This window comes from Drosophila novamexicana, unplaced genomic scaffold (genome assembly GCF_003285875.2).
Source record: "Drosophila novamexicana strain 15010-1031.04,08,12 unplaced genomic scaffold, DnovRS2.1 tig00000108-arrow-pilon, whole genome shotgun sequence".
In the NCBI taxonomy this organism is placed as follows: Eukaryota; Metazoa; Arthropoda; class Insecta; order Diptera; family Drosophilidae; genus Drosophila; species Drosophila novamexicana.
The window spans coordinates 2,230,589-2,245,490 of NW_020824772.1; the positions used below are offsets into that span (position 1 = coordinate 2,230,589).

Below are 14,902 nucleotides of genomic sequence, written 5' to 3' on the forward strand. Positions count from 1 at the left end.
AAATGTAATTTTATTTATGATTTACAAATTTCAATAAAAATATTTAAAGTTCAAAGTATCCCCGTGTATACAATTTGAGAAAGGCGTGTTAAAAATAAGTGAAAATTATGTAAATTGCAAAATAATTATTTTCCGTCTGTAATTTCCCTATTATTAATGCTTTTCACAAGAAAGAAAAACATGATTTCTGGTTTTAAGGCGAAGGCAGTGGCAGCAAAAAGTAATTAACAGTTTTTTATCATTTCACAACTTATCAATTAATCAAATGTATTGACTGCACCGTCTGGACTGTATGTGAGCCCTGACAAACTATTGCGAGCAGCAGAAAAATGATGCTAAGACGAGCTAATGTCAAATGCTGGGAATAAACAACAAGAATTGAGAGCCACCCACGGGCTGACACGCGTTAATGTCTCAGTCTTGACAATGTTGAGACGTGCTCATCATTATCATTAACACTTGCTACGGTGCCCGACAGTAATGTCGTTTGGGGCGCAAAACTACTTCATTAGTGGGTTGAACTTCTGCTTTATTACCTTTCTCATTTGCGGAGCTTTCATCAGTTAAAGTTTTAGTTTCTCATCTCGTTTATCTTAGCCAAGTTCTCTGTTGACTTTTTGATGTGAATCTCTTTCTCTCGCATCGTGTCGTTAAACAACAGTTAACCCAATTTGCATTTGGCTTGATTCGAGATTTTGCCAACTGTCCATTTCTGACTGGCCCAAAAACCTTTCCTTCCTCCCGCCTCAGCGGGTGCTAACTAGAAGTATCTTTTTTTTCAGCAACACCTCAGATTTGTGGACGGCTCTTGCTGTGTCAGCTGTTTTTAATCATTTGATTTCAATGTAAATGGCATAGCTTAGGTGAAGAAAAAAGGGGGAAACATAACGTTATTAAAGTCAATAACTGTCAGTATTCCATGCATTAATTATAATAAATTACGCATACGCACATTTGGCTGGCGAAAAGCAAAACCAACTCGAGTTATTTATTTAACGGAAATAGAAAAACGACTGAGTAAAAGCAAACAGCTCAGTATGAAGAAAAACTGGTGAAAATGATAATGATAAATGTGCAGAACGAGCAAAAACAACCAGGCGTCGCTTCACACCCGAAGGCGTGTCCAGTAGCCAAAGTCCAGCTGCATGAATATGTATAAATGATTAATGAAGTCATCTGCCAGTTCATATTTTCATATTCATTTTTTTTCGGTTGCTTCTTCAATTTAAAACTAACAGCTCCTGCGGCGTATGGCTCATTTAAATGTATTACGGTACGGTACGTGCCGCTTATGGTCAATGCACACAAATATGACTGACTTATCTAAGCGTTTAGACGCACAAGTCGTGACATAACGTCCAAATATTTGGATCTAGTGGCCATAAATATGTACACAAACTGTGCTCATCAGATAAGCAACGTTTTGGCCTTATCTACCAAATGTATTTGAGTTAATAATTTGAAAGAACGCAAGCAACGATGACACTAGTCTAAACCGACCATTAAAACGGAGATTATAAGTAGCTAGAAAACCGTTAAGCTTAAACCATGCCGAAGGTGCATAACTTAAGAGCCTTTGTTCAGAATAGCATACTGATCTAGCTACGATTTGTTAATATTCAATATGTTTATCAATTTAATTTATTCCTGTAACGTAGCAAATATTTTAATCCAGTATATTAATGTTTATTTTTTGTAATTGTGGTTGTGAGCTAAGAAAATTTTATGATTGAATACAATATTTGAGCAATTTAATCAAATTTGTGACTACCTTTTCACTACAAAATTAAAGTGAAATTCAGCTTTTAGCTTAATTAATATTATTAAAGATATAATTACTTTTTCACTCTACCAAAATTAATCGCACATTTCATTCTCATTTCAAGCAGATGTCATTGAGCCTAAAGTAAGCTGGGGAAATTTTAAATGAGATACCTTCGACGGCACTGTCTCTTCGCCTTGCTCTCAGTCAAGGTCTAGAGTTACGAATGTGCAGCAATATGCTAATTAAATTTGAGCCGCATAATGCGAAGCGTTGCAAAGTTACAAATGTATATAAATGTAAGTAAATACGAACGTTATGTGAGCTCTTTGCATGCAGAGGGCAATCTGTGAGCTATTTAACCAGAAAGCACTGACAACAATTGTGCTTAAATAAAAAAATAAAAAATGTGCTCGCTTTGTTAGCCTAAACTGAGTTCACACCTACAAGATACTTTACCTAACAGATACATTTGTTGTTGTTAAGATTGTTGCTGTTGACGCAGCGCTCCATTAGTCATGCGCTAGACATTGTTGTTGCTGTTGTTGTTGTTGCGTTTGTTGTTGTTGTGAGGGCTGTGCAAGGTGAGCTCAGTACCAGGAATAAAAACAACAACACGAATCTCAATCGCCAAATTGCAAATTCATTCAAGTTGATGGACCCATCAAATGTGGTTTGCATATGCGGCTAACGATTGCAATTTGGCACTTGGTATAGAAGTTTTTAAGCCGCGTCGGCGGCGGCGGCGGCGGCAAACAAAAAAGCATTTGAGACGTGCGACGATGTGCGCCATAAGAATTAAGCTGAACTTATGGCATGCCAAGTTCGACAAGAAAAAGCAAACACAGACAAGTTAAAAGCAGCAAAAACAGCCCAAAGCAGATACATATAAAATGGTATACAAGGTATACGCATTCAGATATACTGCGTAAAGAAATGCGAACGCGACGGTTCTCTGGCCTGGAGTGGGTGCATTCGTGAAATGCGTGAGCTGTGTGTGTAATGCGCTTTTAACGAGCCAAGCGCAGACAAAGACAAACAAAGTAAACACACAGATACAACCAAAAGATACAAATGCAAACAGGGCTGCTGGCCTCGTGCATAACTTCTACACCTTTCTGCCGCGATGTCGCGCCTTTGTTTGCAACTGGATATTTTTGTATCCCCAACCCTGCAGCACACACTTCACATCTGGGCTTTAATTAAATTTACAGCCGAACCGTTAAAATAACCCGCATTTCTTTAGCCACACACTAACACACACACACACACACACACACACCGCATTCTGCCGAGTATGTGAAGCAAATAAGGTAGGAAAAATGTTAAAGTAAAAAATAATAATAACAACAAGAAAGAACTATTATAATTGCGCAATTGTGCACGTAGAGTAATCGCATGTAGCTGTTCCATTTTACCTTATGTTATTGAGATACTTTTTGTATCTTGTGGCTGCGGCAGCTCGCTTTGGGATTCGTTGGGCGTGTTATGGCCCCACGTCGTGGATTTAGTAATTTTTCTTATTTTTTTTTTTGTTTTTTTGGCAAACTTTTATACTCTTTTTGCCAAATTGGTTATCTTCTGTTGTGCACACAGAAATTCTTTTATATATCATCAATTCGTTTTTATTTTGTTTTTGTTTTTTTTTTGTTGGTTCGTTGCTTAGAGTTTAATGTCGCGTCGTTAGCTGCTGCTTTGCATGCCTTAGATTGGGCGTCGTGTGGTATCTGTCAGATACTTTTGTAGCTCATATACCTTAAATATCAGTCAAAACGGGGATCATATCAATAAGATATACTTTTGCTACGGGCACAGGTAGAAATACACAAATCTCAAACCGGCAACGCGCATACACACACCCGCTATCTATCTTTCTCTCTCTTGCACACACACTCACACACTCGCACCGTTACACACAGCGACTGCGTGTTGACGTCCGCTTAGCTCAAGACGCGTTCGTTGACTGAGCTCCGGAGTCGTTCGCCGAGATTTAACGGCGCGCACTCGGTTGAAACAGTCGATTGAAAGCAACAGGTTGAAAGCCAGCTGCACAAAGAGAGCGATGCGATCAGCGCGCTCTCTCTCCCTCTCTCGCTGGCTCAAACTTACACTCTGTCGCTCTATTAGCGTGTCTTTGCGCTGCCTGCTGCTACCTGAGGCGCCCTTCTCACATTATCATTAAACAGAACGCGACGTCGCCTGTTGCTATCATTTTAATTATGCACTCATGAGAAAGACGAGTCGCATTCTTGTTGTTGTTGTTGTTATTTGTTATTGTTATTTTTGTTGTTGTTGCTGCTGCTGTCTCTGGCTGGCCAGTGTAAAATTCTGTTCATGGAAAACGCTAAGAAAAATTTCCCAAAGTATTTTCTTCAGCACATTTTTATACACTGCCGAGCGTAAAGGCTTTACCAGCACTGATTGCATTTGTCAGTGTTTGAAACGTCATTTTAATGATAACAAATTTAGTGTTAAACAACAATAAAATACGATGCATTGTCATGAGACCAAGCAGTGAATCGATTAATTCATCATGATGCTGATATAATCTGATACAAATGATTATGTAAATAATTTCTAAAGTACATTTATTATAAATAAAATACATCACGTATAATGGAATCCGTAAATCAAAAATTAAGAAAGATATTTAACGATATTAAGTTATTTTTCAGCTTTAATAGTGAACATTTCTTTTATACTTCTTTTATAAAAATAAACAATAATGTAAGAAAAGCAATAAATTTAAAAGCTATTTATTTTTTATTTGATATGATTTAAATGAATCTATTAGATATAAAGTGCAAATTTACGCCCCTTTACAAAAATGTTTATATATACTTGGATTCCCATCATTCAATTTATCTTATTTATTTTCTTATTTGTCAATAATAATTCCACAGATTTTGCCGAAGGCTATACGCTGCCGCTCGTAAGTGTAGTGAATTTGCGAGCTTCAAAGTTCTTATCTTGTCATTCAGAGTTGTTGGCGTGAGAGTTTTCACAAAGTTGACTGCCTTTTCGGTAGCTTAAGAGTGGCATTATAGGGAAAACTGTCATGACATCGCTAATAAACATCATAATTGTTTAATAACATTTAAAATGTGCATTTAATTGGTCAGCACCATGCAGCTACAAGAGGCACTACGATGTGGCATGTCTGCTGAGCCCAAGGGCAGACATAACAGTACATATTGCTCGACAAATAGTTTTTATTATGTTATTTGTGTTCGCTGGCGGCCAAAATGCATATGGCATGTGTTGCATTAATTAAGAGCAACCTTTTCCCCTTTCACATGTTTGCATATTATTTACATTTAAATACTGTTGCATGCTTTCAGGCGCGTTGATTTTTACGACTGCAGACTGGCCTTTAGGATATACACCGGAATATTGAGGAAAACATAAAGACCTACCACGCAGCTCGGAGAAGAGCGCAATCAGTTTCTCTGCGTCGGATAATAAGCTAGCCTAAGCGTTAAGCGACCAATTAAATCGCTTGATGACAAAACTTTAAAAAAACCAAAAAAAAAAAAAAAAATAGAAAGGAAATAAACAAGAAAAAATAAACGAGATATTTCGACACGTTTTGAAGACCCAGCTCAAGTAACAGCTGACTGCACAAAAGTTTGATACACATAACCGAAGCTCGGACCTGAAATAGGGCACTTCAGGTTGAAGCTGGGGGCCAACTGGCCCCGAACGTTGGCCAGCGTAGCCTAGCAGCCAAATTGTAATTAAAAGTAATCAAAAGCATTAGCAAGTAAAATTTGCAAAGCATAACAGCAAAAGCCGCAGTCACCAACCAGCACACCAAAGCGAAAAACTAACCAAGAAGCAAAAGTAAACGGACCCTTCTCGGCTCTGTGTTTCTGGCTCTGCGCCTTGAGATGGGCGCGTGTCAAGTGACACGACCCACGCACGACACATATAATCAAGTTTATCAACTCTACTTTATTTTCTGATATACTCAGCTTATCTATAGTTATTTTATTTATATAGTGATTTTGATTGTTGTTTCTTAATTAATTTATTTTTCATAAAATAACAAACCAAATAAACAAGTGTAATTTGAAAATTGCCGTCGAAGTTGAACCGGCGGCCTCACGCATGTTAGTTCGACTCTCAGATATAATATACTTATTTATAATATTTCATAACATCAATAATTTGACTCCCTTATCCACAATTTTCTGTTCGAATTGCAACTTCGAAGATCTTACAATATAGAGAGATATTATTATTTTCTATCATTCCAAAATTATCTTAAAATATTTTTGTAAGCAAAGAAAAATTGTTGAAAAGTTTTAACCTTATATTAAAAGTCCTTTTATAGATTATTCCATACATGTTTATGTCCTTGATCAAATGCCTCTTTCAGTTATTCCAATTATTATTCTTCTTTTTGCATTGAAACAAAATATTAGTAATTTTTTAACATACCCACTTAATTTAAGAGTAACAACTAAATTATCTTAATAAATACCAAGTATACTAATTATTTAAACGACCTTTTACTCTAAGTATACGATTATTTTATATTTATGCTCATAAATGTATTTCATAAATTGATGCTTAAGAATTATACGGGACAGTCTTTTTTAACTTTTACGCCGAAAGCTAAATTTGAGTCGCGTTAGTAACGTGTTGCTCGTGTCACGCAGTCCAGCCTCTACTCTCACAAAGTGGCACATAATCAAATGGCAGCAGATGATAATGAAGTTGGAGTGGGAGGACGTGCAAGGGTATGGCCAGTGGGCGGCACAGATGAAGCCGCGGTTAATGAAGTTCGTGAACAACAGAAAGATGAAGCTTGGCAGTGGCATTTAATTTAATTTAGTTAAGAGAAGTGACAAACACAGGTATCTTTAGGTAAGCTTTCAGCGGGTGCCTGTGCGTCAGCACGGAAATGAGATAACTTTTCAAGAAGCTCATTACGCGGCACCAGATGCACGCTCACAAAAGGCAGCAGCAGCAATTCGCTTGTTGCATTTCTGCGAAGAGTCAAAGCTATTTGAGCTGAGGCGCGTGCAACAACTCGTGGCATGCGCAAACGAAAGCCACTTCAAAGGCAGCCAAGTTAGCAGCCAGGTTGATGGACAGGCGCACTGCCAGACGGCCAGATACACAGGTGGCTGTAACAGATATCTATATGGAAGCCAGGAGTGGCCCGACCCAACTGCCTGTCTACCGCAGGCAGGTGAGCTACACACGATACAGACATTCGTCATGTATGTGACACATGCTCTGGATTAGCGCATAATTGCGTTGCCTGGTTACTTGGCCACTTGATAGAGTGTCGCGTGCGTCCTGTCAACCTGGGGTGAATCGAGCCCAAGAAGATTTGCTTATTAAGTATTTATTAGTTTAATTCAGTTTATTGCCTTGGCATCGATTTTGGAGCTTTAAGCTAAAACTTAAAGCTTATAATGGGGCAATTACTATTTCAGTCTTCTTAAGATAAGATAATACTGAGTGTCCCATGGCCACTTATTGAACTTACTCTTCTTCTCTTTGCTCTCTTCCAAATGTCATTTATCAACACGTGAGTTGCCATCTCTTGATGCTTTAATGGTCTCCGTAATCTCTTTTAGGTTTCTTGTTATGCGTTTTCCTGTCCATAGTCACATTACACTGTTACATACATTCTGGCTGCATTAGCACTACATCCTCTAAATATATATTCAGTAATTATTTATTCCAATGGAATTATAAGTTCTCCATGGTCACGTTTATCAGTCTAACCTTATGCCTTATATTATGGTATAGTGTAGCAGTCTAAGATTCAAATGGCAGAAAATCTCATTACCAAGGGCAAGAAATCTCTCTATCAAATTTCATAATTTCGCCTAGAATTTCGTCTGTCCTTTATACTCAAAGGCATCGAATTCAGCTGTTCGTAATATTAATTAATTCTCAGGTAAGCTTATAGCTTGCATGGTCGCTAAAATTTCATAATCTTCTTTTCTCTTTCTCTATATTCACATCATTTTCGAGTTTTGTTTCTATCTTATTTCATTGTTGAGTAGTAGCTGCCTATGGTCAACTGCAAGAGTATTCCATCTGTTTCTAATACATGTCTAGCATACGTCCTCAGATTCAGATTTCTCTTTGGTCGAGCGTCTGAGAAACAGCTAATTTTAAGGTTCATTTACATCACAGTCCATGGTCTTATAAAACAAAGCAAAATAATCTCTTTGCGATTATTTAGCAAATGTCCAAGCTAATAGAAAATGATCCTTATTAGTTTACCAGCAATTGGAACTTTTGCCTAGAACACATTTGTCCTCCCTAGATACCTTTTATTCTAATTTTCTTATTTACATTCGATATCTGCTGCAACTTGTAAACATTTACAATGCAGAAACACTTAAAACCAAGTCATAAAACACTTAATGAACCCGTATATAAAAGCGAAGGTTATAAATACAACTACTTAAGTTGTTTTCCAGCAGTTTTCCTAGAAAATGCTAGCTTTTAGCTTGCAACTAGCAAGAAGCCTGCAAATTAATTACTTTTACTTAACGACAGCTTAATGTTAATGCCAACTCGGGCACTGATTAAAACGATAATGAAATGCCAAACATCTGAATGATGCTTCGTTTCCAACTGGCAGATGGCACTGCGATAGAATAGCACAAGATTGGCAAGCCGGAGGCCACGTTATTGTTCATTCATCATCTTCTATTTCATCAGGCGTCATTATTGACGCTTTACTCAATATAAGGCCAATCTATATATATACAATACCAATCGCACTTTATGTCCACCCGTCCCTGCCCGCTATCATTATGGAAACATTATTTGTTGCCAAAGCTGAGCCACTGGCAGAGGCAGAAGGCGAAGCGGCTAAGGTTGTTGTCATGGCGGCCACATCTGACCTATTGCTACCCACTATTAACAGCTCCTCTTGCTCAGCACTCCCCTGGTGTACATCAGCTCCAGTGGCGTTTTTCAATTTAGCCATTTCCGTCACACACTCACACACCCAACATGATTAAGCAATCAGAGACGCCTAAAAGGCGGCCACATTTTAACTAAATCAACGCCCGAACGGAAAGCAATGGCTGCGATTTATGTGCACATTATTTGAACTGGCTATGTAATAGAAATGTTTATGAGTTGGCACTAAAAAAAAAAATACAACGGACTTTGTGCCACACGAGGCATTAACCCGCATTATGTGCTCATATCGTACTTGTATACTATGTCGCACTAGAACTCATGCTGACGGTTCTTTAATTGAAGAAAGTGATTTAAGGGCCAGTTAAATTTGAACAGTAGAACTTGTGGCTACGTCATGGCAATAAGATTTCCCTGCTATGTTGATGGGACATTTATTTAAAAACATTCTTAGAGTTAAGAATGAGCGTCTACATATGTTCCTTTAAAAATCTAGTTTAATCTGTATTTGTTATGTAAGTAAAGAGGGACAAGAGTTCTTTACTTGTCAAAGCAAATGTCAACTTTCCCAGGAAATTCCAAGTAAAAGTCTTATTGTCAGTTAAACCCTGTTATATGAATATAAAATAGAACTCGCTGCCCAATATTACCAGGGCTAGACTATGACTAACAGGTAACACGCCGTAATTGGTTTCTCTAACCCTCATAAACATCCTGTTAAGGCTACAATAGCGTTAATTGTTCTGACCTAAAAAGGGTAAAAATTATGGGACAACACCCAATTAATTACGTACCTAAAGTTGTAAGCTATTTCATTAGATTAGTTTTGTGTCAGTCTCTTGGATTCGATTTTCAAATTCACTTTCAGAAACTCAGTTGAATATGGCATTTCGATGTATCGATTGATAACCGACCTGCCACATGTCACCATAAAAGAAGTCTTATCCTATATACAAACATATAACAATCAACCCTATTGCATATCGAGGGCTGACTAAAACCAAAATCATGTAGTCACGCAAGTTGAGTACATTAAAAACAATAAAATTGAGCTACGTTTTGCAGAAAATCATATTCAGCTACACAAAAACATCAAATAAATAAATAACTCGATTGTGCTCGCCCAATTAAAATATATACTGTATACAGCTGAGAGCTGCATTAGGCCAAGGTTTTTTCTAGAAATGGAAGAGAGGGGCAGGCACGCAAAAAGTAAAATATTTTGTATTGTTTTCGATTTTTCGATTTTATGAAACATCCAAGATCCAATCACTACTTAGTACAGACAGACGGACAGAGAAAGAGAGAGCGAGAGAGAGCGACAGCGTGACCAGGAATATATTTGGTTTATTGTGTCTCATGTACACCCAATTTTTCAATTTCTCAATGGCTAGAGAGTACAAAAAATGTGACGCTTTCCTTGGTCTAAATTTTAAAAATGGGAAACAAACAATATAACCTACACGATTCGAGCACGAACTGACGCACGTGTTGGATTTTTGATCCGACTGGGGGAAAGAGTTAGTTGATGGGAGGGGGTGTAGACCAAATCGCAAGTGGAATTTGAACATATTGAACCAAAAGCCGCTTAAGCGAAGTGAAAACAATTTGTCGCGCATATCAATTTAATGCCACAAGCGGCAGAAGGAGCTGAGCAACTGCGACTGGCTTTGAGCCTGAGATTAGTTGACTGCCGCCGCGGCATGCGCGTTATTTTTTGCCCAAATACCGCTGGCGATTGAAGCTCACCTGGCTTAGCATCTGCCCCAAGCATCACACACACACACAGAAGCTCGAATTTCCTGGCAGTAAATTGTGGTCTACGCAACGTGCGATACGAGCTACGCGGTGAACGCCACCCAAGAAACTCACGTTGTACCCGTAGTTCGCTGCAGTCCTCATAAAGCTGGAGCCCTAAGTGCATTAACGTCAGCTTTTTTGGTTGTGTGGCTTTGTGTGCAGCAGCTGCTGTTCAGCTTCAAACAGTTCTCTGTTTGCACAGCATTTGTTGTTCGACATTTAATTAAAAATGAAAAAAATACCAAACACAAGCAAGAAGCAAGTGAGAGTGCTCTAGTCGGGAGTGCCCGACTAGGAGATACCCTGAACCCTGAGCTGCCTTTACAAAGGGTCTAGTTTTCCCATAAAACCACATATATATATATATATATATATATATATATATATATATCTGTTCATTTGCCCCACACTAAGTTTATTTGGGAAATGCGTTCCTGATTAACTTCGGTGCTCTAAAAGGACGTCCGTTCAAAATTTAAATTTCTTGTAGTCTCTGACATAGACGTGTTCGTATATGGACTAACAGACTGACTTGGCTGTTCATTTTTATCAAGAGCACACTGGAAAAGTTTTCTCCCACCTGTTATATACATTTGTACGAAACCATTATACCCCTCTAACAATTTTCAAGGGATTCAGGGCATACAAAAAAAAAAACATATTTGGCGAGTCGAATACGAATTCGTTCCGTGGTTCAATTAGCTCGTGGGTTTTAATAGAGTTTACATAAAAGTTGAAGCGCAGCAAAGATTCGCAGAATAGTTGCAGGCAACAGTGTGTCCAATGCGGGAGCGGTATGATAAAAGCAGCGCGTAACACAAAATCTCTGATAATAAAATTACATATTTAATTTTCGTATTGCTTGAAGTTGTTTAAATAAAAAAAAGGTAATCAAATTAGCAAGTATAACATATAAGAGTGTTCCAGTCGGAGGTGACCGACTAGAAGTTACACAACACGTAGCTTCAGAGTCTACATACGAAATATGAAGTATCTATATTCTTCAGATAAACATGAAAATATCGATTTAGCTTTTCGTTCTAATGAAGAATTTATACACTTTATTTGGTTTCGCGATCTGCATGTCTTCTGATGCAAGTCTTCTTTTCAGAAACGCGCTGACTCGTTTTCTGTCAAGATTTCAGATAGGCCAATATAATAGTCTGTTGCATACATGTTAAAGCGTATGCCCTGACTAGGAGCTAAAGTTGACGTCGAAATCAGGTACAGTGTATTAACGCTTTTTATAGCCAAGGTGGCTGCGAGAAGTGGCCATAACCCGAGTTGTATGTCTGCACCGGAATATCTGCTAGTCCAGCTATAAAATGAAGTGCTTGCTATAAGGCCATTTAAGAGATATTTAAGCTTTCGGGCAAATATGGTTGATGTCTGTTCCATCAGAATTGTAAAGGACTGCATTTGCACAATGCGTTTTCATCCGGATTGTTTTTCATTTGTCATTTCTAATTTTGCTATAAACAAGTTTCAGTTATTTTTACAGCCCGATAAAGAGGAATTCAGGAGAACTGCAAAGAAAAGCGTGGAAAGCCCCAGGCTTAACACAAACTTCTTGGCCAACGCCGGCTTAAAACCTCGAATGAGAAAAAACCCTTGTGAAATCCTGTCAGAGCTTTTCCTGGAAATAAATGCACTTTCGCCCATTTATATTTGATATTGCGCTTCTCAAAGGGATGATTCGAAAGAAAAAAATATAAATAAGAATATTGCAGACGGGTGTGACAGAATTTGTAATACTTCTTTACGGTATGCAAAATTTGCTTCAAACGAGCTGCTGGCGATCTGCTTTAATCGGGATTTCTTTGCTCTCGCTCTTTACTACGGCCCCGTGGGCGAAGCTTATAGGATATAATCCACATTTCAAGTCTCTAGCTTAAGTAGTGCCAAACAGACGGACACGGCGCAACATAAATGCAGGTGAACTAGTAAAAAAAATGAAAAAATCAAAGAAAAGTTCAATATAAAGTGACAACAGTTCTATTCAAGCAAACCTTTCTTTCTACATTTCAATTTGAAAGCGAAACGTTTATCATACAGCCATCGCATTGGAAGCTTTTAATTAGAGACTTTTGAGCGTAGTTGGTACTCACATTATTCTGGTAGCATCACGCTGCCGCACCGACTCGTCCCGATTGAGCACCTCGATTATCATCTTGCGCTCGTTCTCCGACAAATTCTCAAGCACCTGCGAGGTTGCCACCGCCAGTTCGGGGCCCAGCACATCGATGGTTTCGCCCGGTATGCTCTCCGTTGCCGCATCGTTGGTTGAAATGCTGCAGCCCCCGGAGAGCGAGCCAAGGTTATAGCCGCCGGGCACAACGCCAGTCGACATGCTGGTCAGGTTCATGCCCATTTGAAGGCCGCTTACGCCTAAGCCCGACGCCGACGCAGCGCTCCCGTTGGCTGTTGCATTGCCGCTGCTGTATTGCAGCATGTTGTTGCTGTTGGGCTCACCTGCAGCAGCGGCTGCTGCTGCTGCTGCTGCTGTTGCTGCCACACGGTGCTTGTTGTTGGCGTTGTGCGTGGGCGTGGGCGTGGGCGGTAGGCGTGCACTGCGTCCACTTGACATGCCTGTGTGTGCGTGCTTTGAGTTTTTCTTTTGGTGTTTTCTAGTGCGTGGCTGTGTATGAGTGTGTGTGGTCTTCTAGTTTTCTGTTCAGCTGTCAACCGCAAGTTCCCAACACACACACACTCCAATAAGCTGATTAGGCTGATGCCTATTTCTGTGGTAATTGTTGTCGCAGTTGCTGTTGAGGCTCTTGTTGTTGCTCTGACTATTGCTGACGTGCTTTTTAATGTTATTTTCCTAATTACATGTCCCGCAACGCAAAAAGTCACGCATAACTTGTGTTGCCTTTTTTTGGGGTCAACTTAAAATCTGTATAAAAATATGGAAAATATAAAATATGTTTTTTTTATATTATAAATTAAATAGAAATTGTATTCGTCATGCCCAATAAATATATGGATGGTATTTTAGTTGATAGTATTTCGACTTCGATCCGGGTTTGCTTAAATTTTCATTTATTAATTTATTTTTTGTTTATTTTTGTTTATTAAATTTGTTTAAAGTATGACAAACTAACCGTGGGCCAAGCCTTTGGGTCTGTTTTAATTGTCTATAATGGACGGACAGTACTATATTCAATTTATTGATCGGAAATAAGATAACTCCCTATATGTGCTACACATTTCGTGACTGAATTAAAATATTTTCTGTAGAGTTATTATATAGGTCAAATACATAAACAAGTAAACAATAAGCTAATACACACCCACACACGAAACAGGACTATCGATTGCCATTCAACTCGGAAATCAACAATTTTTCACCCAAATTTATTCTATGGTGTTTCCCAATACTTATAAGGAATTTTTAGCTTATGTATAACGTACATTTGGAAAGCTCGGATAAATAAAATCAGATATTCATGACACTTATATATAGACAAGAAATATTTAGACTCGTACGGAGGCCCAATTGGCATGCAAAATTGGTCAAAAATGCACAATTTGGGTCAACTTTGAGATCAATCAATTGCATTTTTCAATCTACTCTACAATCGGACTTAATTCAAACGAGTTAGTCAATGTAGATAAAATATCTAAGATGAATAAAGTCAAGTTTCCTCTTCATATATCAGATTGGTCAATTGGCAACACAAATTGGGCAATGGGATGGATTCAGCTTCAACAAGTAAATCTAAAGCGTAATGCACACAATAATTATTATGCAAGCGGAAGCTCTCATCTGTAATATACAATTTTTTACACTCTTACTGAGAGTACAACTCTATTTCGCTATCTTCCACCAACTTCCCTAGAGCGCTGCCTTTTAACCTGTTGTAAAAAGTTAATTTGTTATTTTGTTGCAAGAAGTGCTGCATACCTTGAGGCGCACTTTCAACTAATCATAAAATCTGTTTATCGAGCCAAAATGCTTAAGTGAACCAAACGATATTGGAATTTCATAGCGTAAGCTTGCAGAGTTCCTGGAAATAGACAACTTCTAACCATGAATATTAGATAAATGCAATCTGTGGCTATTGAGCATTTGGTATGCAGTTTTAAATAGCAAAATATCAAAGCACAACAGGGGAAAAACGCTGCTGGGAAATCGAGCAAACTGCTTGGCGGCTCAAAGGAAATATAGTTCAATACTGGTCATATTGAATATGGCCGCCCACACAAACACCCACACACACGAAACACGCCCACAGCATGTGGCTGCCACACAAACATTGATGTGGTGGTGCCTGGCGTGTGCTTGTGGCAGCAACAGCTAGCATGAAGCTTAGTTAGTCAGTTTCCCTGCTGTGTGTGTGTGTCTGTGTGTGTGTGAGCATTTTTGTGTGTGTATTTCTAATATCTGATAACGCACACGTGTATTTTTCGACTTCCATTAAAAGTGAATTACAA

At 38.5% G+C, this 14,902-nt stretch overlaps 1 protein-coding gene and 1 long non-coding RNA gene across 2 annotated transcripts in view; one reads left to right on the top strand and one right to left on the bottom strand.

The window, feature by feature from the left end:
- LOC115757721 (pneumococcal serine-rich repeat protein) overlaps positions 1 to 13,052 on the bottom strand; it is a 58,658-nt gene extending 45,606 nt beyond the window's left edge. The window contains exon 1 of the mRNA XM_030698087.1: positions 12,574 to 13,052. Within this exon, the coding sequence (XP_030553947.1) occupies positions 12,574 to 13,052 (479 nt within the window). The remainder of the gene's footprint in view (positions 1 to 12,573) is intronic.
- LOC115757722 lies at positions 11,119 to 12,130 on the top strand. The gene is made up of 2 exons (XR_004017368.1): positions 11,119 to 11,352; positions 11,577 to 12,130. It is a non-coding gene; the product is annotated as an uncharacterized LOC115757722 (long non-coding RNA).
- Positions 13,053 to 14,902: the final 1,850 nt, after the last annotated feature.